The sequence below is a fragment of the Phocoena phocoena genome, chromosome 4 (assembly GCF_963924675.1).
Source record: "Phocoena phocoena chromosome 4, mPhoPho1.1, whole genome shotgun sequence".
Classification (NCBI taxonomy): domain Eukaryota; kingdom Metazoa; phylum Chordata; class Mammalia; order Artiodactyla; family Phocoenidae; genus Phocoena; species Phocoena phocoena.
Window position 1 is genome coordinate 93357567 of NC_089222.1, and position 25815 is coordinate 93383381.

Genomic DNA, 25815 nt, shown 5'->3' on the forward strand with positions numbered 1-25815 from the left:
GCAAAGAGCACGTTTTGCCTGTTTTAATCAAATGAAAATCTTAACCACCTGAATTTAGGGCTGTAAATAATGTTTATAACAGCTCATGATCCTTGACAGTAATTACTACAGTACTAAAATGGTTATTTAGGTAGAAAGTGGTTAGAATCATTAAGAAACATTTTATCGGGTTAACTGGTTAGAGAAAGAATTAAAAAAATTTTTTTTGAATACAAAATATTACGACACCTGAGAAGCCCAAGGTGTAAAGTGTATTCAACACTACCAACTGAGGTGGAAAGAAAATTCCAAAGCATGACAATCTAGAGCAATTGTTAGTAGCACTTGTGGTGGGGCTGAAGTTAAATAGAAAGAAATAGAAGGCATTTGTTTAAAATATGATCTTGCTGAAAGAAGGATCCCAGCACAGTAGCTTTCTCCTTTTAAGATTAGCCAGATGTGGACGTTTCTAAAGACATAAGGATGGAGCCACAGAGAGATTACAAACGCTGGGAGAGAATGGCAGACATAAGAGTAAAGGTGACTGACAAAATACAAAAGCTGTTTCCTTTCCAGTCATTTATACACAACTTGCACTAAATAAAAAGGTACATTGTATACATTAGCAACCCACATAGTCTGGTTCTTTCACTGCCCTGGCACGATTAGTAGAGACAATTTGGCCAGCGGTGTCAACTATTTACTTTTTCATCAACCTGATGTTTGATCAGCAATTCTTTAAAACTAACAGTAAAAGGGAAACACACTCAGAAATTTAGGAAGTTTTGATTGGCAATCAGGTGTCAACCCTAGTCTAGTCTATTCTATGAAAGGCTTATACTTCATCTTAGAAGCTGAGTGACTGTTTGCTCTGTTTTCGGCAGTCAACTCTTAGAAGCCATGCCTTAGACCTGTTTGGCTGCTGTCCTGGGTAGAAGAGTTTGGCAGCCCTAGGGAGATGAATTCTTCAGCCTCGGATCCGCCCAGAGTAAAGAAGCAACACCCTCTCAACCACTACTCTGTTGCTATGAAACAAAAGACTAGGAAAGTGAGCGAAGCAGGAAGTCCCGCCTTTTAGCCGGAGTCCGCTTTGGCTCCGGTTCCCAACGCTCACGCCCACCCGCCCACTCCTTATTGGTCAATTCCCTAGTGCCTTGCATCCTTTCTTTCATTTCCTTTCCCTTTTCCACTTTCTTTCTCGGGTGAGTCCAGTCCCGCCATTTTTCTCCGAATCCCTTTCCATTTGGGACGTGCGGCGAACCGGCCTTCCTCTGGGGCCATTGTGTACTGTGGGAGACGTGGACCGGGTGGTAGTGCGAGGAGGACGGGCGCCTCTCGCCCATTGGCACCGCCCGCTGTCGGGTAGGGCACGGGTGCTCGGGATTGGTCCCGTAGCGCGAGGCCCCGCCCCCGGCCCCGCCCCGCCCCTGGCTCTCTGTGTGTGTATCCTACAGGGGTGGGGTGGCGAGCGAGTGGTCTCTTCCCTCCGGCTAGTGCTGCTGCAGCGTCCCGCGGCCTCCCCGAGAGTCGGGCGGGAGGGGAAAGCGGGCGTGGACTGGTCTTGACGGTAATTGTTGCGTTTCCCTGTCTCGATGGCCGGTGCTCTGGGTCACTCCTTCCTCTGGAGCGGGGTTTTCACGGCAATTACACACTCCCTGCCCGGGCTGCCCACGCACCCTGGGCTCGTGCGCGTAGAGTCAGACCCGCGCACACGCGTGTCTCTGGGCAGCTACTGCGCCGAGAGGCCTGGAGGGAAGGGGGCGCGGGGGAGGCTCGACGCTGCTTTCCGCCTTGGGGGCCCAGGGGCAGCCAGGCGCGGGCCACAGAGGAAGAGGGGACAGCCCCGGCTTCCAGCTGCTGTCGCCGCCGCCGTCACAGTTTGAAGAGGGGTATTTAAAGCCCGGACCTGGGCAGGGCCAGGGAGGGAGGAAGAGAGAGTAAAGGGAGACGGGCGGCTGGGATTGCAGGCAACCCGGGGAGCCGAGCGCACAGCGCCCGAGACGGACCGGGCTGTGGGCGCTGTAGGCGCGAGGCGATACTTTGTCCTTTCTCTGTCCACCTTCCTCCCCCAGCTGTGATCCGAGAGTGGCAGGGGAGGGGCCTGAGCCGGGAGGAGGCACAGATGTCCCGAAACAAAGCTTTGGACCCCTTACCCCCACCCCACTTGGATGAGACCAGAGGCGAGGAGCGAAAGAAGTGAACTCTCTCCTCCTTTCTGTGCCCGCTCTTGTCAGTTTCTCATTCTCTTTTAAAATGGGTTATTTGTGTGTTGGTTTATATGGCTCTTAACTTGGGCGCAACTCCTCAACCGCGTTGGCTGAAGAACTGTGTGTTCGTGTGTCCATGTTCATGAGTCCGTAGTTGGTGGTTTTAGCGGGTAAAATCCAAGTCCTAAGCCTTTGTTGACAGCAGACGTGCCCCTTAAGCTCCTGTAGAAGTATCTTTACGTTTATATAACTTGACGAAATCTAACAGAGTGAAAGTGCGGCTTTTGAGGGAGGCTTCCAAAATATTTTCTAGGGGCTTCAGTTCTAGTCTTTTGAATTGGGATTAAGGCAGGGAGGGGAAAAACAGAACAGTGTGTTCTTATCTAGTTGGAGGAAATCTATATGTTTTTATTGTTATGAGTTTGGTATTAATCAAGCCTTCATTACTTGCATCTTTAACTCTTAGTGTTCCAAAAACAAATCTAAGGTCATTGCTACTAAACCTGTTTGTTGTGTGTAAAGATTGAGAGTGTAAATTCACACGCTATTGAAAAGTTGAACCTGGGGCCCTGGATTTTGTTCTCACTGATGGAGGAGTATGTAGTGTGTACAAGTTAACCTGTTTTCTGTTGGGTAAATATTTTCATGACCAACTAACTTTTTTTTTTTTTTTTAAATTTCCCTTTCAGAGAACTAAGATTCCAGATGGCAAATTCTATGAATGGCAGAAACCCTGGTGGTCGAGGAGGAAACCCCCGAAAAGGACGAATTTTGGGTATTATTGATGCTATTCAAGATGCAGTTGGACCCCCTAAGCAAGCAGCAGCAGATCGCAGGACTGTGGAGAAAACTTGGAAACTCATGGACAAAGTGGTAAGTTTTGTCTGACCGTGTCTGTACACAGCAGGGTTGACCCTGGATGTGGCTGGTTTCTCCAGTTTTATTTGTACTGTTACTTAATACTAATTTTTGTTGTAACAACAATCTTTTGCTTTGGATTGACCATCTTTCTTATATCTGCTCTGGGTGTTTAGAAAAGTTGGGTTCAGAGCTAAGACTTGTTTTTTTACCTTTTGTCCTACTCTTCAAGGTTCAAAGTTCCTCTACATGACTCAGACATGCAAAGTTTTTACTGTTGGCTGATCTTTGTTGGTGCATGGCATAGAATAATTCGGATGTGTTTGTTACATTTTATGTAAGGTTGTCTTGCTGTTAGATAAAAAAAGACTGTATACAAGTAATTTAAGAAAAGTCTCTGACGGACCACTCATGACAACCACAATGTATGACGCTGAGAATGATAACTGGGGAAAGAACCAGATTTGTCCTTAAGTGAGGAAGCAGTGTTTGAGAGTTTCCATTTTCATCTTTGAGAATTCATCTTCATTAAGGAACTTTTTTGCTGTTGTTAATGATAGAGTTACAGTTTCTTTCATCTATTCCATTTTGAAACAGGAAACCTTTTTGATTGCACATTGTTTATTGTGAAAGGAAAATTTATGATGGAGGTGGTGGGACTGAGAGTATCAGAAACTTCTGTGGTTTCTGCATGTTGCTTTCAGATGAACTACAATGTTACAAGAAGAAATAATGCTGGCTGTCAGTGCCCAGAGAAGTCTAGGCAACTTGAATACTTCACAGGGGTCTATGGAGAAAACTGTAGCTGTGTCCTATTTTACTAAGTAGGATTATGAAATAAATATAATTAAGATGTAGCATGCTGCTGTGCAAAATTAATAGTTTTGCTCTTGAAGCAGTAGTACTGTACCCTATATATTGGTAAATGTTTGTAGCGCCTTATGGTTTTGTTTCATACATATTTGGGGCTAATTATAAAGTTAGTTGATGCAGGGCTCTTGATGTCTTTATAACTGCAGAAATGGAGGTTTAAAAAAATATTTCTTTGTAGGTGTGTGCTAAAGCCTTCACAAAGTCATATGGTAGCAGTCAACTTTACTTTGGTTTGTAACAGTGTTCAAATATTTGCCGCAAAAAGCCACTGTCAGTGGTATTAGCAATACAGGAAGGGGATAAGATTTACTTTATTTTCATTTCTCCTTATGAGAAGCACAGATGGGTAGATGAACAATAGACCTGGCGTTATATGGCTGGTGATGCTAAAGGCAGAGCCAGAATATTTTTGTTAGATAAATATCCTTAGTTTTAGGATTCAGTGTGACCTATTTAAGCTTCTGCCAGTTTATTCAAATTGTGATATTAGAGTGCTCCAGACAGAATGATGTCATAGTGTCAGAACATTGCAACTTGCTGCTTGAGGTCAGGTTTTGATTTTAACATTGGATACTTAAGAATGAGGGGCATGCAGTTGGAAAAATTGTATATATTTGACAGGCACAATACTAGCTGTCTTTGCTTTTCTAAGGAGTAAGCAGTTTAAGGTCACTCTCATGCCTGAACCATTAGTTGGGCATAAGAGAAGGAGATTCAAGGTTTTTCTTTAACTTATCTGTTATATGAGTGGGCAAAAATGGGTCAGATTCTACCAGGGAGCTGCTCCTCTCTCCCCACCCCTTTGAGTTGTCAGAATCTGTACAATTGTGAGTAAATGTTAGAACATCAAATGAAAAAGATTTATATAAGAAGTGGTAAACTGTAGGTAATATAGAGTCATTATTTTTGAAACATTAAAAAACGTGTGTGTAATTTTGGTCTGTAACCGATTGTTAACCTAAGTTTTCTCCTCTTTTAATTATTTCACCATAGAGTATGGTAAAATAGATGGTTATTTGATAGTTAAGCTTCTGCCATTGTTTGTTTTGTTAACCCTTTCACGGGTTTGTGTTTAGCCTCTCCAATTGAGAAACTTGACTCACAAGGAAATCTACTACCTAAAGTCTCTGCTTAGTGGAATGCGGGTATCGGTGTTGGCCAGAGGTGCATTGTGTGGCTTTCCCTATTTGTCTTCATTATTTGTCAAGGCTGAAAATTGTTGTGTTCATTTATGAATGCATTCGTGGGCTTTGTGGAGGGAAACCATATAAATCATTTTAGAAGAGTTCAGTATGTTTATCGCTACTCTATCTCACAGTAATAAAAAAGCATTGATAATTACTATTTGGAAAGTCTATTTTATTTAATTGTGTAATGCAGAAGGATCACCCACATGTGTTTGTCTTTCCTGCCTTGTCAGTGGTGAAGGAAGTGGTTCATGATATCAACACTGTCCTGGTGATTACATCAGGAACTTTATTATTAGTCCCAAAGTGAATCCCTTGACACATTACCTGTTTTGTAAAATAACTGCAATAGTAGGAGTTTAGCTTCTGAATAACAGAAAATAGTAACTTTCAAATCTAACTGGTAGTTATGTAAAAGGCAAGGTTAAGCATTTGGCATTTTTTCTTTATGAAGCCTCTGCAACAAGGTCAAACCTTAGAAGTGTAAAATTGTAAACAAACTCCAAGTACAGTATGTCGTCTCAGCCACTTATAAAGTAAAACAACATCTCACAGGGCAGTGAAACAGTCTTAGACTGTAGGGGAAATGTGTAGTTACACCATTCCCTGGCCTCTAGAATTTAAAACAGTCAACTGAAATTCCAGTTCCAACTAATTGTTATGTTTTCAGAGGGCAGGCTTTCTATACAAGGTCACTGAGAGTGGGAGGGAGTAATTGCTCAGCTGTGTTCCTTGTAAGATGTAAAGTGTTTTGTAAGAAAACATCAGTGGCACAGACTTAGCAGAGTGCATTTATTGAGAAAAAGAATAGTAGCATATCCCAAAGCATCTCATTTAGGCATATTTTCTGGTTTTAGTTCTACATGTAGTGTAAGTCAATAGCTGACCCCAAACTCTTCAGGTCAGTAGTTGCCTGTTTGATATAGTGACAGAACTATTACTCATGAATACACAGCAAGGTTCAAATACACCTGAAATGTGGAGTCTGTTCCAAAGCTCTTACAGAGATGGAGGTTCTTAAACACTTAAACATTTCTTGAGGACCTACTGTGTTTCTATGAAGTGCTTATTACCTGGGGATGCAAAGCTATACAAGATATAACTCTGCCCTTGACCTGTCATGGAGCTCAGAGACCAGCATCAGAGCCAGGCATGTAAGTGGATAATTGCCATGTAGTATGGAAGGGGCTGTAATACAGACCTATACAAAGTACAGTGGGAGCAGTCGAGAACATCTGTCTTGTTTTTCTGGCCACTGCTCAGACTGTTGTCTGTCTGGATTCTGCTGGCCACTGCCTTTAGGAATAGCATTATTGTACTCTTGTTGGAAATGCTGTGGTGAGGGTAAGGAAATGATTGCTAATCAGTATGGTAGGAATGATGATTTATTAATGTGAGGTTCCTGCACATGGTTTTCACAAGCATCTTAGCCAGGTGATGGAAAGTAGAAGAAACAGTTTTCCATCTAATAGATACTGAATGTACTGAGCGTACATGGATGTTCAGGAAACTAAAGAGTAATTAATTGATGCTAAAGAGCAAAGCAAGTTGAGTACCTGCCTACGTTTTTGTCTTGCTGTCCTTGTCATTCATTTGAAATTACATTACCGAAAGAGTTTTAAAAACATTTAAAAAGTGATGATACCAAACAGCCTTTTCCTGCTTTTAACCCTCAGTACATTTAGTACATTTGCCAAGCTTGGAATATAATTTATTCTCTATCTTTATAATTTCACTTCAACCATAATATATTTTAAAGTTTGTCAATCAAAAATGCTTAAATTATATGCAGCTATTAAAAAATAAGAGTAAGTATTCTCTTCTGAGTTGAATTACTCACACCTCTGAAAAATATTGCATGTGGAATAACATTTAGGTTTAGGATGCCTATTGTTTATGTTTGTTCGGTTTGAGAATATCACTGTCCTTGGGCCCTTGGAACAGGGAATATCATTTATTTGAATTATTCTTCACATATTTCTTTTTCCTTAGTTAGGTTGTTCTATATTAGCAGAATCATGGGCCCTAGTAGACCTTGATATGGTAACACATTACGTGTCTGGCTTATTTTGTTTACTACTGAGTTAGATTCTGATTTGTGCTTAGATAAATGGAGTGATCCCAAAGTTTGCCTCTTATCACTTCTAGGTAAAGCTTTTGGATAAAGTAAAAGATTTAAAGGAATCCTCCCAAGAGTTCCCTGGGTTTTTATCTGTGTGATATGGAGCACACATTTAGCAGAAGCCTTAATCAGTTATTATCTTTTAAATCCTATAGAATTTTAACCATTCAGATTTTGAATCAATTTCTTCCTTTCTTTCAGAGTTGCTTTCTATGCTATCTATTTATTTCATCATTCATTTATCATGTCCTAAGTATGGAAAGATAGAGAATCATAGATAACCATGTTATCCTGTAGGGTGTAGTTAAGTGCTGTAATACGGTGTAAATAAAGTGCTGTAACACAGCATCTGGTAGATGTGTTGCTTGCTGGGGTGAAAAGTTGGTGTAGAATGCAGCATAGTGGAGGTATTATCCAGCTATTTTTTAGAGGATGCTTTGGATTCCAGTGAAGTGAGGACACATCAGACAGAAGGAATGATGAGTAAAGGGAGATTGCTGAGTGAAAGAAGGTTAGTTGGAGAAAGATGAAGAGGCTTTGACTGTTTTGTCAAGGAATTTGGACTTTATTTGGTAGGCCGAGAAACACTGAGATGTTTGAGCAGAGTGAGAGAAAGTCAAGGCTATGCTGTGGTAAATTACTGTCTTGACTCTAGAAAGGATGAATTAAGAGACAAAAAGAAACCCTTAAAAGTAGGAATAATGATCAAGAGGAATTAAAACAGACTGCGCAAGAAATAACGAAGGGCTGAGTTAGAGAATTGACAGTAGATTAAGCAAGTGTTGGTTCAAACGTGGGAGGTATTTTGGAGTAAAATCTAAGGTCCTGGTGACCCTTCAGAGATAGAGGATGAACAAGAAGTTGAAGTGAAAGTGATTCTTGAGGTTTTCAGCTTAGTTGACTCTAAAGGCAGTGATGCCCTTAATGAGGTAAGGTACATAGGAAGAAAAAGAGGAAGCTTGGGGGCTGGTGCATGATAAGTTTGTTTTTTGGCCATGTCGAGTTTGACTTGCCAGAGTGAAATCCATTTTGAAGTCAGAAAATTGAATGTGCAGTTAAAGAGAGAAGTTGAAACTAGAGATATATGTTTGGTAGATATGCCCATAGAAGCAGCATTTCAAGCTATAGAACAACAAGAGAGTTGGAGGGCAGAATAGAAGGTGAGAGGTGGAGAAAAAGTTAGAGATTGGAATTCTCGGCTGTATCCGGTGTGTATCTATAATTAGATGGCAGTGAAGGAAAGGGAATCCTGCAAAGAACAGTGATGAGACAGATAGGAAAAGAATGAGAGCATACTGATTTCCTGAGTAGAGATAGCTTTAATGAGGATCTAGTTTCAAAGTCTGAGAAAACCAAGTTCAAATGGAGAAAACCAAGCCGAATGAAAGTTCAAGAAGTCATTGAATGTCTCGAGTCGAGTCCATTGTTGATCTTTCAGTGTAGTTTTGCTTATGTGACAGCTAGATGAAAACGCGTATGTGGATTATTTAAAAATTGTTCTAGAACTGGGACAACTAGTGTAAAGAAAGAAAGTTCTGATAGATAGCTTGAGGGTTTGAGCAGAGCATAACTTTGTGTGTAGGTGCTATTGGAGAAGTTCACGGATTTAGGGGAAGGAGTGTAGGTAGGGAGTGATTTAAGATGTAAGGGAAGAAGAAATAATTGATGAAGTGGCATCCTGGATTACAATGTGAGAAGGAGAGGCTAAGAAGAAGTAGAAGGGTAATCCTTGGTAGATAACTGAAACTTCCACTTAGATAAGAGGGAAGTAAGAAAATATACAGAGAAGTTTTGGGGAATTTTTAAATTTTATGTTGGGTTGTCAAGAAGTGATTTAACTTGTAACATTCGTAACGTCTAAATCATGTTTTAAAATTGTATATTATAGAATAAACAATATATATTTAAACTAGCTTTATAGCAATTAAGTGCATAAATAAGTAAAAAATTGAAATGGAAATCAGTCCTGAGCCTTTATATTAAGATCACCTTAAAAACATGCTGTGACTTAGATGATGCCACAATGCTGTTTTTATCTACTCTGCTTGGGCATATATTTAAGATATTTTTAAATGTATTTGTAAGTGCTGATTTTCTCCTAGTACTTAAAGAAGCATTTTGAAAATATCCGACTAAATTTTTAGCTTTTTAACATATTAACATTTAAATAATTGTTAAGCTCACACTGTTTTCTAATAGGAATTACAAAAAATAGTTCTTAAGTATTCTACCTTTCAAATGATTCCAGATCAGCTGAGTACCTATGTACTGATTCCAAATCAGGAGTAGTGACCTGGGCTTATTAGCCTTATCTGCTCCTATTCTGTACAAAACAGGAGAGTTTTTAAGGATTTCAGGTAGTATATATAACAAACTTTAGGAACTAAAAACAGAACTCTTAATGATCTCCAACAAGGCGGCCAGTGCCCTTGGTCTAATTCTCACATCTTTGCAAAACCTGCAGGGATTTTGCCATGTTGTGGTATAATATGGAAGGTGAAGATATCCTAAAAAGTTGCCAGTGCCCAGTATGTGTCAGGTATTGTGCAGAGCACTTTATATTTCCTCTTCTGAGAATTTGTAACATCTTTAGAAGTTTTCATGGTTTCCAGAAGAAGAAACTGGCCCACGGTTGTAAAGCTAGTAACTGGCAGGGCTAGATCCCAGGTTTGTTTGGTTCTGATGCCTATGTTTATAGTATGAAGATTCAGGCACGCTGCTTGAATCTTCCTCTTTCCAAGAGAAGTAAATCAAAAGGATCTTTACCCCCTATATTTGAAATGATCAAGTTCTTTCCCAAGCTTTGTATTCATTTTTAGACAGGTTTATTCAATATAGGTATGGACATCCTGTTTGTAATATTACTTTACTTCTGAGAGGTTCTTCCTTAACTTGTTCCTTTCCTCCTTTCCTCCATCAGATATTTATTGCGCATCTACTATATGCAAGATCCTACATTAGGTGATGGAGATAGACCAGTAAGATAGATATGTGAACAAATGAATACACAATTGACATCTTAATTACAACTAGTCAGTTATTTAATGGTGCTTCTTATAACAATAAAAATGTTATAAAGAGGTTATAAAGGTTATAAAAGGTTATAAAGGTTAAAGGTGTCTTTCTTCTTTGAAACCTTCTTTGAAAACCATAAAAGAATTGGTAGTTTCCCCCAAATCCTGCTATGATTAATTTCTAGACTCGTAACCAGTTACATGCTAACCTTCTTGTTTTGCCCAATTAATATTCTATGTAGAAAGAGTTCTGCTTTATTTTTATATTTTTTAAATTTTATGCTGTATAAGTTTTTATGCTTTTATATACTTAGTGGTGTGATTTGCTGAACTAAACTGTAAAGAACCCAAAGAACTCACAGATACTTTTTGTCATAATGACATATTTTTAAGTAACTGCAATAAGGAATCTCTTACAGCAGTTACCTGAGGAGCACAAACAAGGGATTCTTTCAGGCTTCCCATACTGTCTTTAAAAAATGGGATATTTCATTTCGCAGATACAATACATGATTTAATATAACTGAATGCTCCATGAGGTGAGGTGTGTTTTATAATGAAAGTCTTTTATGGTATGCGCACAATTCCTTACTGTTGAAGTTTCCATTTGCTTCAGTAGAATTTCTTTCATAGGTTTCAGGGTCTGGTTTGAACCTTGTTTGCAGAAAATATGTTAGCTGACTTAATACTTCTTTGTTACCTTTTGGCTGGAAATTTTAATTAAAGCACATTCAGGAAACTGTTTAAATGCAAGAGTGTTCCAGAATAATTAATGGCTTTGAAGATTCTTGTAGCCCTAGTAAATCCTGTGTTTATATTTGTGCCTTTGCTTTGATATGGTTGAATATATATTTTATGTATGTGAATACATATTCATGTATTTACTGAAATACACATGTAGTGCCATATTAAATATAAAATATATTATTTTTATGTATGTGAGACGATACATATATAGACATATACAGAGAGGTCTACTTAAAAATCTTTTTTTTTTTTTTTGCGGTTCGCGGGCCTCCCACCGTTGTGGCCTCTCCCGTTGCGGAGCACAGGCTCCGGACTTGCAGGCTCAGCGGCCATAGCTCACGGGCCCAGCCGCTCTGTGGCATGTGGGATCCTCCCAGACCGGGGCACGAACCCACGTCCCCTGCATCGGCAGGCGTACTCACAACCACTGCGCCACCAGGGAAGCCCTAAAAATCTTTAAATACATTTTCAAGAAATACATCAGGCAGTTGTCTACTGTTATGGAGAGAGTGCCTGACTTGTAAGTCCAGACAGCAGGGTTCTGAGCAGTAAACTTAACTAGGTTCCATTTCTGTGTTTAAGTATTGTTATGTAACAAGTAAGGAGTTGGTCTTGGTGACCTCCAAGGTCCTCTTTAACTCTAAAATCCTTTGAGCCAATGACTATAATGGAATTTTTAGCCCAATTCCAATATTAAATGTTTTACCTTTTAGTTCAAAAGCAAAGAGTAATGAACCAATCCTTTAATGTACCAGTTGGTGCCCTAAAAAGTCCATCAGTGTGTAATGTGACTGTAGATGTGTTCTTTGTGAAAGCTCTCCTGTGTTGGGACCCGCTTTCATTCTAGGGAGTGACTTCGATATTTCTAGAAGTCTGACTCATTCGAATCTGAACTTGAACCTTAAATGGTGAGCTTGATTTTTCTCCTTAAAATACTGGTTTTGGAAAAGCAATTTTTCTCACCCTGGCTTTTGCAGTTCCTTGCACATAGCAGGCACTCAATAAATATTTATTGAATTGAATTGAATTTGACCTGCTAGGAAGTCATAGTCCTGGCATAGGGTTATTCATTTTCGGCAATTTTCGGCAAGAGTTGACAAAAATCACAGTTTAATACTAATCCAACTGATGAACTGCCCAGTCAGCGGCATGCAGTAGTAGTTCAGCATTTTATATTGCACTTGCCCAAGTGCAGATTTAGAAAAACTGTGTGGCCTACAAAGGCCTTGATGAACTGACTCGAGCCTATTGAAGATCTCCTCATTCCACTCACCCAGGGGCTCCTATGCCCCCACCTTTTAGAATGACTGCACTGACTGCTCTTCACACACCCTACTCTCTGGGGCCTCTCAAGCCTCTGCACATCCCTTTGCCTGGAATATTCCTTTTGCAAATTTAGGTATGCCTTTCATGGCCCTGCCACGTAGACGTGTCTGCTTCATTCCTCCTCTAGCACTTTGTAGTCTCCTCCATTATAGCACTCTGATTCTCCTGTCATTCTTTTCTAAGCCACCAGTCTTTTTCACTAGAACACTCCTTGAGGACAGGTGTGTGATTTATTCATTGCTGTACTCCATAGGGCCCGAAACAATGCCTGACATATAAACGTTTGTAGAATTAACAAATGGGTCCTCAAGTTCCTGTAAATTTGCAAATGGAGTAAAATAAAAATGTAAATGAGTTTAGCCAGGGATCATTAGTTATATGCCTAATTCTAATTAAATTGTGATATAGTTAGAAGGAAGATCAGGCTGAGATTCATAAGATGCAGACACTTGTGTTGGATTAATGATTTTTCAATAGTCGCCTTAATCTTTGTAGTTCTTAGTTTCTTTATCTGAAAAATGAATGGATTGGACAGGATCTTCACTAAGATCCCTTAGAGCAAGAATTACATTGCTCCTAAGTTAATTATAGAGAACTAGGTCTCTTCTGCCAGAGTCCTTGAGGCATGAAGTATGCTCTAGTCATCTATAATTTCCTGGCACTAAGCTCAGTACCTGGTATATAGTAGTTATTCAAACAATTTTACTGAATAAATCAATACTCAGATAGAATTTTAATTTAAATAAAACAAATGAGAAAAAGGCGAGGTAGCATATAGTAAATTAAAAATCTGTACCATTTAAAAGAATCTATTAAAGAACAGTGATTTGGAATGTCTGAAAAATATTTTTATTTATCAGTTAAAAAATTCACCAGTTGGAGGAAATGAATTTGAAGTTGCCTAGCCCCCTAACTACAAGTTAATAATTTATCAGTCTGCGACATGTTGTACCAAGTTTTATGTTGCTGAAATTAAACTGCCTGCTGTAGGATGTTGGTGGTGATACTTTTGAAATTTGTGTGTACTCGTGATATTATCTTTTAGTTTTAAGAATTGAAAAACCATCTTGTTTCAAGCAAGATTTGTTAAATCATTGATATATTTGGGACTTCATCTGTCTTTAGGGGAGAAAATACTATTATAACTATTATATAGTTCAATCATGAAAATAAGGAAGTAATATAATAACATCTGTGTGTAAACATACATATAAAGACTTTCAGAATCAATCAACCAACCATCTATACATCCATTTATTAGTTCTGTACTGTATGCTAGACAGTTCTGCTTTAGGCACTGTGTACAAAGTGGAGTACACTTAGTTAATGTGAGAAATGCGCCCTTAGTTAATGTGAGAAATGGTTGTCTTAAATGAGGGGCTGATGCTTGATAGTTTGAGCCAGACTTTTTTCCCCCACAAAAGATATGGTCATTTCTCAAAGGAAGCAAGTGAGAAAGTAAGTTTAAGAGTACTTTTTCATTTGTCATTTCCTTGATTTATTGTGTTTGTGGTTCTTGAAATTATTAATGTTCAGCTCTTTTTCATTTGGCCGGGGCACTTTTATGAGTACCCAAAAGTGGATCCATGTTTTTGTGGAACCTGAAATTTAGAGTGGTCCTTTTAAAGAAAAAAGTACAAATACAAAATTGGGTATGAAAAGAAAGACCATTAAAAGAAATGGTTAAGTCCACAAACATCAGAGAAATAATCTAGACTCTGTACACTTACTATTTTTTAAAATTTATTTTATTTATTTATTTATTTTTGGCTTCATTGGGTGTTCGTTGCTGCGCGTGGGCTTTCTCTAGTTGCCGTGAGTGGGGGCTACTCTTTGTTGCAGAGCACGGGCTCTAGGTGCGCGGGCTTCAGTTGTGGTGGTTCTCGGGCTCTAGAGCGCAGGCTCAGTAGTTGTGACGCACGGGCTTAGTTGCTCCGCGGCATGTGGGATCTTCCTGCACCAGGGCTCGAAACTGTGTCCCCTGCATTGGCAGGCAGATTCTTAACCACTGTGCCACCAGGGAAGCCCTCTGTACACTTTGCACTTTGATTCTCTTCCATTGCCCACGTATGCCTCCAATTCTGGGTACCATTGGACACATTCAAATTACGAAATTTAAACGTGACCTTCCTGCTCCTGTGCTGGGCTGGTCAGCACCATGAACACTTGAAATATTCCCGAAGCCATTCTTTCATCACAATTGCTGACAGTGATTTAACTAGTTCCAGAAGTGACTGCGTTCCTTACATGTACCTTCCACCAAAGCCAAACCAAGTGTATTTCAACTCAAATTCCCATTAGCCAGACTCCAGAAATGCCCCCAGCTCCTTCAGTGCCACCCAGCAGAAGGTTAAGTTTGACAGAAGGGATGTTGCACTGGGAAAAATACAGAAATCTTAACTAATTGTGTGTAAAATATCTTGCTCTTGAAAACTTTACAAAAAAAATGTATGACGAGACCTTTAGAAGAGGGCCAAGTGTCTGAGGGACCCTCAAGCTTATGCTTCATGAGCTTCTCAGTAACTCTGCTTTGATGTGTACATATTGCCTTTTGTAAGAGTGTGTGCCTTTACACTATGTACACACTTGTGCAATTCCCAATGAGTTTATTTAAACAGTCGTTTAATTGGATGGTTCTTTATGCTGTGATTGGAGAGGTAAGAGTGAGAGATGGGTAAAATTACTTATGACTAAATCACATGAACATGTAGAAAGAAGTGAATGTAGTAGTAGAATTACTACCTTTTCATGCTAGCAGAAGGTATGGTTATGCAGGCAGCCCTGAACGCCCCAGCCGTTGGGTGGCACCTGATGAAATGACTGAACCGTTATGTAACATGTGTTTCTAGGCCTGGGATGTAATGTGAAGAGGTGGAAAAGACTTGTTCTGACCTGACACCCATTTACTACTTAATAATTCCGTTATTAAAAGAGCACCTGTTTTTAGTCTTCTCATGGTTTGGGAACAATACACCAAAACGTAAATTAAAATCTATCAAAGAGCTTTAGCTGGGAAAACAATCTCTGAATGTGAGATGTTAAAATGGGCCAGCAGATGAGGCCCATTACCTCATTTTTGTTTAAAAAAGAGACTGTTAGTGCTATATAATAATTAGCACATAGGTGTTCTGTTAAGCCGTGAACAATGGGATGTTGAAGAGAGAATGAAAACTTTTGGGGTTGAAAGTTAAGGTCTGACATAGAAAAACTGAATGAGAAGAGAAGAGAATAGTATTTAATTGTATGAAAACAGATGGGAATGTAGATTCTTTGTAGATTGCTGATGATAATTTTAAAATCAAAATGTATATTATGCAAGGCAAAGAAATGATGATTGATGATTTTCTCAGCTCTTCTGTGAAAGAAAGTGTTGCAGTTCACATGAAAGTGTTTTATTTCTGTCTTTGTTTCTTTTAGGTCAGACTGTGCCAAAATCCCAAACTCCAGTTGAAGAATAGCCCACCATATATACTTGATATTTTACCTGATACATATCAGCATTTGAGACTTATATTGAGTAAATATGACGACAACCAGAAACTTGCCCAACTCAGTGAGAATGAATATTTTAAAATCTACATTGATAGTCTAATGAAAAAGTCAAAAAGAGCAATAAGACTCTTTAAAGAAGGCAAGGAGAGGATGTACGAAGAGCAGTCGCAGGACAGGTAAGAATATTTCAGATTTTATTTTTCGCAGGGTTAAGGTCATTTATGTTGCTTTTTGTTTCACAGTTAGGATGAATGTTACCATGTGTTTGTTTTGGGGGAAATATCATTGCATTTGTGTATTCGCTTTTCATATTATTTAAACCTTGTAGTTTTACACAAGGTTTACACAAATTTCTCTGTGTCAATAGCTAGTTCATGAGACAGTGTTCTTATTTTGTTTTAATAGCTTTATTTTTTAGAGCAGTTTTAGGGTTGCAGAAAAATGACTCAGAAAGTAGAGCTCCCGTATACTCCCTCCCGCCATTTGCCGTTTCGCCGATTATTAAAAGCTTGCAAAAGGTGGTACTTTTGTTACAGTGATGAACCAGTATTGATACAGTTTTATTAACTAAAGTTCATAGTCTGTATTAGGGTTCACTCTTTGTATTGCACGGTTCTCAGAGTTTCCACAAATGTATAATAATGTCATATATCTACCATTATGGTATCATGTAGAATAGTTTCACTGCACTAAAAATGCCCTGTGTCCCACCTGTTCATTGCTTCCCTCCCCCACTGCCTCCACCATACACCTCTTGAAGCCCTGGCAACCACTCATCTTTTTAAAGTCTCTATAGTTTTTGCTTTCTTCAGAATGTCATATAGTTGAAATCATATAATATGTAACATTTTCAGACTGGCTTCTTTTACTTAACAGTATGCCTTTAAAGTTATCCCATGTCTTTTCATAGCTTGATAGTTGATTTTTTTTTTTATTACCGAATGATACTCCATTACATGGATGTAGCACAGTTTGTTTATCCACTCACCTATTGAAGGACATCTTGGTTGCTTCCAATTTTTGGCACTTATGAATAAAGCTGCTATAAATATTGGTGTGTAGGATTTTGTGTGGACATAAGATTTCAGCTCATTTGAGCAAATATTTAGGAGCATGATTTCTTGATATTATGATAAGCCTATGTTTGGTTTTGTAAGAAACTCCCAAACTGTTTTCCAAAGTGGCTGTACTGTTTGCATTCCCACCAGCAGTGAGAATTCCTGTTGCTCCATTCCACCAGCATTTGGTGTTGGACAGTGTCTTCAGGACGTAGTCTTGATTGGAGGTGGAGGTGTGCAAGATGTGGGTGGGAGATGTAACTTCAGTTCCTATACTTTGACTATTAAGTGAGAAGCAGGGGCAGTGATGAATGAAGTGACATCAACTGAATCCTCATTTTATAGCCAGGATTTTTGACTTAGAGATTCTTCATTGAAGTTTGTTGTTTGGCTATTTCAGTGTTAAATTTCATGATCTATCTTAAACTAAATAGAGCAAATAATAGAGTTTTCCGCTTCTGGGACATTTAAGTTCTATCTAGAATATTCACCGATAGTGATAGTCTATTTAGATTTCCAGACTGGAAAATAAATATTAATTAAAATATATAATGTCTTAACGTAGTTGAGGTGAATTTTAGTTTAAGACTCTTAAAGTCTCTGGATTTTAGTTTTCTTAGGTATAGGAAAAACCTCTAAGAAATCTCTAATGTTTCAGGTCAGAAACAGTAGTCTCATATAGTCTAATGAAACATAGGATTGTGTAACAGAAAATTCAGTTACCTAGGTATATAGACTCTGAAGTTGTTTGTAAATAGCAGCCAAAGAAATACCCAGAGTGAGTAAAACCATCAAATTCAAGCATTGTAAAACCCTCTGCCAAAGGTAAAATGGCATAAATGTTTCCTTATTTATCATTTGCTCTTTAAATTAGTGATGAATCCTAACATAATCATAGGAGTCTAACCAATTATGTAACTATGGGCTCATCACTTAATATTCTTGGACCACAGTTTATACATCTTGAGGGTGGTGACCCTTCTAGTTAGCTGCCTTTTAGCTCCAAGCTCTAAGACTCTCTCCAGGACTGTTAATGGGCATTTTGAATTGCCACAAGGTTCCAGAAGTAAGGAATAGAAATATCATAGTGATTGCTTCTTCTTATAGACTTCCCAAGAATGGCCAAGGTTATGGGAAGCCAGATGTTTCTGTTTAAAACTGTATTTTCGCCTTGTAGTTTTAACGTAGATCTAATAAAACTAACTTGTTTTAGAAACATCTTTACACTTCTTTCTCACATTTGGTAGCCCTGAGATTCTTCTTGATATAGCAATGTAATCCATGAAATTTTACTTTTTAGGTTATTAGATCAGTGAGAAGGTGTGTAACTTCTAGGACTAGGAATTTGAGTCGTGTGTTTCAATTGGATGTAGTAATATATGATGGGGTAAACTTGTATCTCACTTTTACATCTTTTTTAGAAACTTGAAACATTTCTAACTCAGGAAATGTCTTATAACTACCATTTCATAAATAAATTCAGATTTTTTTGGCTTTTTATGTGGGAGCATATCATGGTGGAATCTTTATAAATTTTGGTTGTGTGTAGATTTCCATAGATGATGACAGACTGCATAATGCTAACTGATCACAACGAGGCAACTCTGTGTTTTAAGTGTCCAAGTAAATTTTGTCACTGTCCTAAATTCAATTCTAAAATAAAGTTTATTAGCTTCTGTGATGGTATAGCATATTTCTAATTGGATTTTTCTTTCATCCATGTTCAATTTTCTGATAATGTTCAGTGGCCACTGTGTTTATGCAAAACTTACATTCGATAAATGATCATAATTCATAATAATGTACTATTCTTGGTACACTGTAACAAGACATAAATTTTTGATTTATGTTTCTGATTTATGTTTCTTTTAGTAGGAATATATATATATATATATATATATATATATTTTTTTTTTTTTTTTTTTTTTTGCAGTACGCAGGCCTCTCACTGTTGTGGCCTCTCCCGTTACGGAGCACAAGCTCCGGACGCGCAGGCTCAGCGGCCATGGCTCACAGGCCTAGCCGCTCCGCGGTATGTGGGATCTTCCCAGACCGGGGCACGAACCCATGTCCCCTGCATCAGCAGGCAGACTCTTAACCACTGCGCCACCAGGAAAGCCCTAGGAATATATTTTTAAACGTTCACTTCTGTGTTCCCTTAGATTTCCAAATGTAACTGAGGCTAAAACGTGTCACTGTACACGGAACTCTGGATGTTTTGCTCTATAGAATATAAAAGAAACTCCTTAGAATGTTCTCAGGGTTGGTAGGCAATTGAATATTCTTTTAAGTAGTATGACTCTTATCTAACATGTATTACACACTGCTAATTGGGAATATTATAAATTCTCTGAACAATCTTTTTTTTTTTATTCTGTAAAGTCACTAGGGACATTAGTATTTTTTGTTTGTTTGTTTGTTTTTTTGCGCGGTACGCGGGCCTCTCACTGTTGTGGCCTCTCCTGTTGTGGAGCACAGGCTCCGACGCGCAGGCTCAGCGGCCATGGCTCACGGGCCCAGCCACTCCGCGGCATGTGGGATCCTCCCGGACCGGGGCACGAACCCGTGTCCCCTGCATAGGCAGGCGGACTCTCAACCACTGCACAACCAGGGAAGCCCGGGACGTTAGTATTTTTAAGCTGAAAATGAAGGACAGTAATACTAGAAATAGTAATTTGGAGTTCATTGACTAAACCAGCATTTCCCTGAGAGATTCTGTACTTTATGAGTACATGAATCAAAATGTTTACTTTAATGTTCTTGTTGTATCAAAAATAAACTTCTTTGTGGATTTGTTTTAAATGTAAGGGCAAATGGGAAAAAAATCAGGCATCAGTTTTGAACTAGCTGTGCTTTGATTGATTGCTAAAATATGAGTAGCCCGAATTTTTAAGGCAATTTCACACAAATGTGATAATATAATAAATAGAAAAATAAATAGATATAGCAAATGGCATGCAGTGTATTCCCTGTGTAGCGGGTGAAAGGTAGAAATTATAGTTAGGTAAGTTTATTTGCTGTGGAAATAGATATTAAGAGTGCATAATGCAAGCCTTTTGCTTTGAGAATGGGTGGAATAATGATTTCTGGTAGAGGCAGCCTGCATGCCTCGCTTGACGTTTATAGTAAACCTCTTCCTTCTCCAGTATCACCTTTTCCCCAGTTCCCCCTCCCCCCCAAACAGCTGAACCTCACACTGAGTTGGTGCTTCTCCAGCAGTGTCTAAACCATTCTGAGCTGGTATTTCTGGGAATAGTAATTCAGTGATTTCTGGCACACATAACGTTTTCAAGTGAATGTGTGGAGTGGGCTTCAGGAATCATGTAGAGAAGGGACAATTTATAGTTTCAAGCACAGAGAAGAGGAGAAGCTTTGTAACATATTGCTTAAATTTTTAGTGGCAAAAGTCAAAGTGGGTGTGAAGGTAGTTACAGGTGACAAATATGAAATTGACAGGAGATGCCTTTCCTCAGTGATGTGGCTGGCAGTTTTGTCAGTTGACCATTTTAATAGAACAATATTTATTCTTTCATATAAAAAGTTATATATTAATCTCCTGTTCTTCAAGCCCTGGTGTTGGACACTGTTTTTTTTAGAGCACCCAGAGGTGATGGCATAACGATAATCAGATTTTCCATATTTTAGAACTGCTTCAGTGAACCAGAGTGCTACAACCCATTTTTCCCTCCCACACTCCGGTTTGCAATCACTGGAACAAAACCAGAAGTCAACTGAGGTGGAAAAATAGCTCTGAGTTTGATAACCTATCTGTGAAAAAAATAAAGGCTTTTAAAAAATTCATGCCAAAGAGTAATACACAGATGTTGTCTTATTATTAATATCATTTGAAAGCCCCTGGACCATTCTTTATGCACATGTGTTGTAGAAAACAAATCATAGTGTGCATAGCTTGTATAATAATACTCATTCTAAATGATATTATTTTTAAAAAAGTATTTTGACATTAAAAAATTAGTTCTAGAAGATGCTAGCCTTTATTTAAAATCCTTCAGGAGCATCAGGCAAAATCTTTTTCTCTATGGACTATTTGGCTGAACAAAGATAAACGTATAGCCTGCTACATTAATAAAGTGCCTTTCCCTCTAAAGAACTACAAATCACTCTACTTGCTGTTTATGCCTGTGTTGTAATTCATGAGATAGTGTACCAAGAACATTTTGAAACTGATATACTAAAGAGAAATGGTTAAGTTAAAAGTTGAAACAAAACAACATCAGCTACAACAATAATAACAGTAAGGGCAACAACAAAACACAAAGCTGCAAACCAACCTGCTTGCATTCCTCATACCACTGTATGACAACATTGCTTTGGCCAAAGAATAATGCATTAATTGAAATGTTTAAATTGGTATAAACATGAGTACTTGTTGATTACATGGTCATGGAAGCAGTTTTGAAATTCCTTGTGGGTTTTCAGTTTAACCATAGGAAGAGATTGACCTGTGTACACAGTTTGGGTTCTGTGGAATAGTTTTAATTATTATGGGATCTCACAGGTTAATGGCCTTGTTTATAATCCCACATCAAGTTCCACATTTTCTCCTGGGCAGCCCTGTACATTGTGAGAAGGACATGAGGAAAGAGTGCAGGAATCTGGTGGTGTGATGCCATTTCTCCTCCAAGGTTTCTTTGTAACCTTGGTTGGTTTCCTGACTCCAGTAGTGTTTTTTCAGTCTTTAACTTATTTTCTGGATATTCACAATATTTGTTGGCTAAGGCATTTCAGCATCAACAAATGAAGATGTCGTTTGTTTCAGACTAAATTTTACTGTTGCTCCATCAGTCTGTTAAATAGTTTTGCAAATCTAATAGTAGTTTCTAGTAAAAATACTTTTTTTTTTTTTAATTACAGTAACCATTTGCAGGAGAATTAATCTTAGGGAAGTTATGTTATCTATAAATAATTTGTACAGTATTGAATGCATTCTATTTATTCTATGAAGTATCTGTTGTTTAATGATGCAAGAGAAGGAATGGTTTATACTCCTTTAAAAAAACAATTTTATATTTTAAATATTAACCTAATCTTTCTATTTCTCTTTATTTACTAATGGTGAAAATTGCAGTTCTTTTGCATTTCATGAGGACAAGGGACAAGTTGCAAGTAGAAAAATATGATTTCTAAGTAAGTCAAAATAGGTTACTGATAGGTTTGAACACAAGTATTTTAATATAAACATACTCAGTTGCTATTTAATTTTTTCTATATGTATCTGCATTCTAGGCATTTTTTTTTCTTTTCAGTGGAAGAACAGAGGAAGTGGAAGATTAATTTGTGACATTTTAAAATGATAATATATAATTTGGATTCAGAGGAAAATAGTAATCAATCCTTTTAAGTAGAAATATGTCTGCCAAGTAGGAAATGGAATTTTCTCTAGGAAAAGTGAATATCTTCCTGAGATTAATTTATCACGAATGAATAGAAAGTTCATTCAGTCTTGATAATGCTTTCATTCATATTTAAAGCATCTGAGAGATGTGAATATACTTTTCTAAAGTTTGGGAATGAAGGAGTTTATTTCTTTAACACACTATGAGAGTAGAGGCCACAAGAAAGTTTTCTAGACAAATGTTTTCAAAGTTAAACAAAGGGAGTCTGTCAGAGTGGGCAGGTGAGAGCTTGCAGAATCTTTGACTCTTAAGGACTTTGGCCAACTACATCCATGCTGCTTTGCTAACTGGATACAAAGTAATTTATGTGTTGATTTTCATGTAAGTCAAAAGTGAAGGGTTTCTCTAGCAGTTTCCTCTTTGGGATATATTTTCAAAATATGAAAGAACACAAATTATTCTGCTATTCAGATATTCAAATTTAAGACTAAATCCACTGTCCCCTATTTTTAAGTTTTAAATAAAGTGTTTACAATTAATCCATTTATTTGCTGTTTATTTACTTTTTTTCCCCAGCCCTGTGTTAATACCATTCAGTCTCTAACACCTGGTTTATTAAGTATCAAAAATTTTATTGTAATTCATTTAAATTCCTTCCAGGTCAAAATATATATTATATACACGTGATATTTTGATTTTAAAGTTGGAGAATTTTTTTCCTTGCAGTTGAGAGTTGATTAAATGTTCATAAATTGCTGAGTGGTAACCATTGTATAGTAAGACAGTAAGCCAACTCACAAGACTCAAGTGCACTTTATGGTTGAATACCTTTTATGTTTTTCAGTCTTAAGGCAGTTCATTAAAATTGATGTTTTCCTTTCAGTAAATATCTGGTGACATTCAAATTTGATAATTAAAATTGTGAAGCACTCAAGAAAGAATGCCTGTTTTCAGTTTCATAATAACAATACTCCCACAAAGAAGGTTGATGAATGATGTCTTTCAAGTGGCAGATTTGTTATTTAGTTAAAGAGAGCTCCTTTGGCAGATTTTTACGAATCTAAATTGAAGTTTGTTTATAAAACAGACAAGCTGCAGTGATAATTCTATAGCCTGAGGAATGCTTGGAAATCTAGTCCAAGAAGCATCTTTTTTTCCCGGTGATTTAACATAGAAGTAGAATTTCCTGGAGTCCAAACAGATTAGCATCCAGCACTAATTGGGTAGGTCATAAAATAGTACTCATATCTCACAGTTTTGAAATAAAGTGCTTCAGGAATATTCAGTTTTCTAAACCCATTTTAATATTAATCTTTGTCTCTTTAAGCTCATTATTGTCAGAGCATGAGTTCTTATTGGAGTTTGCATTTATACATGAGTTGTTTATAGATGTGTTAATTATAGCAGGATACGCATAGGTCATTACAGAAAGTACCCATTTATAGATTTAAATCATAAAGAGAGATCGAGGCTGCCTGTCTTATTTGGTAGAATCACTGAGGAACAGATTAAACTCAGAGACAATTTAGATTTATTTTTGAAATGTGTTACTTTGAACATCTGATCATGTGATGTAATCACATGTAATCATAGATGTGTGACTATGAGTTTCCTAGGACTGCTGTAACGAATTACCACAAACCTGAAGTTTATGTTGTCTTAAGTTGATTCTCTCACACTTCTGGAGCCTAGAAGTCTGAAATCAAGATGTCAGCAGGGCCATGCTGCCTCCAGCTCTCTAGGGCAGGATGCTTTCAGGACTCTTGTAGCTTCTGATAGATAGCTCCAGGCACTCCTTGGCTTGTGGCAGCATAACTTCATTCTCTGCCTCTGTCATCACCTGATGTTCTCCTCTGTGTGTGTGTCCAGATTTACCTCTTAGGAGAGCACCAGTCATAATGACTCAGGGCCTAACCTAATGACCCTATCTTACCTTTATGACATCTACAGAGACCCTATTTCTAAATAAGGTTACATTCCTAGGTAGGGTTGAGGTTAGGATTTCAACATATCTTTTTAGGGGGCACAGTTCACCCATAACAGTGACTGAATACAGCACAATTTATACTATGGAAGGGAAAGAAAATTGAAACTCAATAGAGTATATGTCATGAAAGTGTGAAGAACTTTGCTCGGTAGGAGATAATGCTAAACAAATTACTTAAAATTATTTTTTGAAGGGTCTGTAGCTCAAATAATTTTGTAGTTTTTTTTCTCAGGTTTATAATTAAAAGCTCGATGAATTAATTTATTGATTAATTTTTACGCATATATTGAAAAGCATGGTGAAATTGACTTTCATCAATAATAAAATTTTTATATAAATCGAAATAAATGAATTTATAAGTATCTTGTTATAACATTCTTACTGATTTCAATGTATAAAATTATAAAATGCCATCTCTTTAGAAATTATTAGTACTATGAATATGTATATTTAATTAATTTACAATATTACTAGTAGCCCTGATTACCCTTTGATTAAGAATCCCTGTTTTATTCTTTTATTTTTGTGATAAGCTCTGGATGATTAATTAAAATAGTTAATTACGACTTACATCATCATCATTAAATCTGTGTTTACAAAGTTTTCTGTATTGCAAATTAAAAAAAAAATGTGGGAGGTATTTTCCATGTTGGTGGCATAGAGGAGAGTACACTTCACATTCACTTTGTGTCTTTACTATTAAGATATAAAGTATTATAAGTATGATTTCAAATTAAGATTTTAGAGAATCAACTCAAGGGTTTTAGAAAACAAGAGTAAATTATTTCTGAACATGGCATGTTGAGTGGCTTAAACCAGGGGTCAGCAAACTGTACAGAGCTAGACAGTAAATATTTTAGACTTTGCCAGGTCCCTGGTAACTAGTCAGCTCTGCCTTTATAGTAGGAAAGCAGACATAAACAGTGTGTAAATAAATTGGAATGGCTGTGTTCTAATAAAACTTTATTTAGAAAAACATTGTGGTAGACTAAATTTGGCCTGGGGGCTGTGGTTTGCCAACTGTTGCCTTAAAGTATTAATCTAAATTTTGGACAGTACAATTTTAAAAGTGTTTTATCAACATGGACTGAGTATATAAATTGCATAAACTAGGAATGTGTCTGGATAAAAGTAATAATACCTGAGCAACAGTAGTTTACATATATAGGGATATATAATTCTCAGCAGTGCTGTCAGAGACTAAGCTCTTTCTGACTTTGTAATGTCCTTCCTTAGTGTGTTGGGTTTGTCCTCACTCTAGTCACCTAATGTCTGTAGAATTCCTGCTGCAGCTCCATATTTTTTTAAGGCTACAAGACTGAGGAGAGAAGGGCAACAGTTATGTATGCCTGTCCTCTTTATATTATTGATCAAAAAGCTGTCCAGGAACCTTTCTACCAACTTGTTCCCTCTAGCAGATTCTCTTAGGTCTTTTTAGGCCTGAAAAGTGTGATATCCAGAACAATAGTGAAAACATTTAGATATAAATTTTTTCTATTCTTGTTGGCTTTCTAGGGAAAAATATTTAAAATTAAAAGAAGGAACAAATTTACTGAGACAGTTTCATCTTGAACTCATTATCTTTTAAAAGAGAAAACAATTCTGTTT

General features: G+C 37.5%; 1 protein-coding gene across 6 annotated transcripts in view; it reads left to right on the forward strand.

The window, feature by feature from the left end:
- Window positions 1-1072: 1072 nt before the first annotated feature.
- The window catches only part of CBLB (Cbl proto-oncogene B), a 212187-nt gene continuing 187444 nt past the window's right edge, over window positions 1073-25815 (forward strand). For 3 of the 6 annotated variants that reach the window (XM_065876494.1, XM_065876498.1, XM_065876497.1), the window contains exons 1-2: window positions 2883-3059; window positions 15731-15981. In XM_065876494.1, coding sequence (XP_065732566.1) covers window positions 2892-3059; window positions 15731-15981 — 419 coding nt within the window. In that variant the 5' untranslated portion in view covers window positions 2883-2891. Of the gene's footprint in view, window positions 1117-2875; window positions 3060-15730; window positions 15982-25815 lie in introns of those variants that run through there. The other 3 variants (XM_065876492.1, XM_065876493.1, XM_065876496.1) reach the window with 2 other exon arrangements.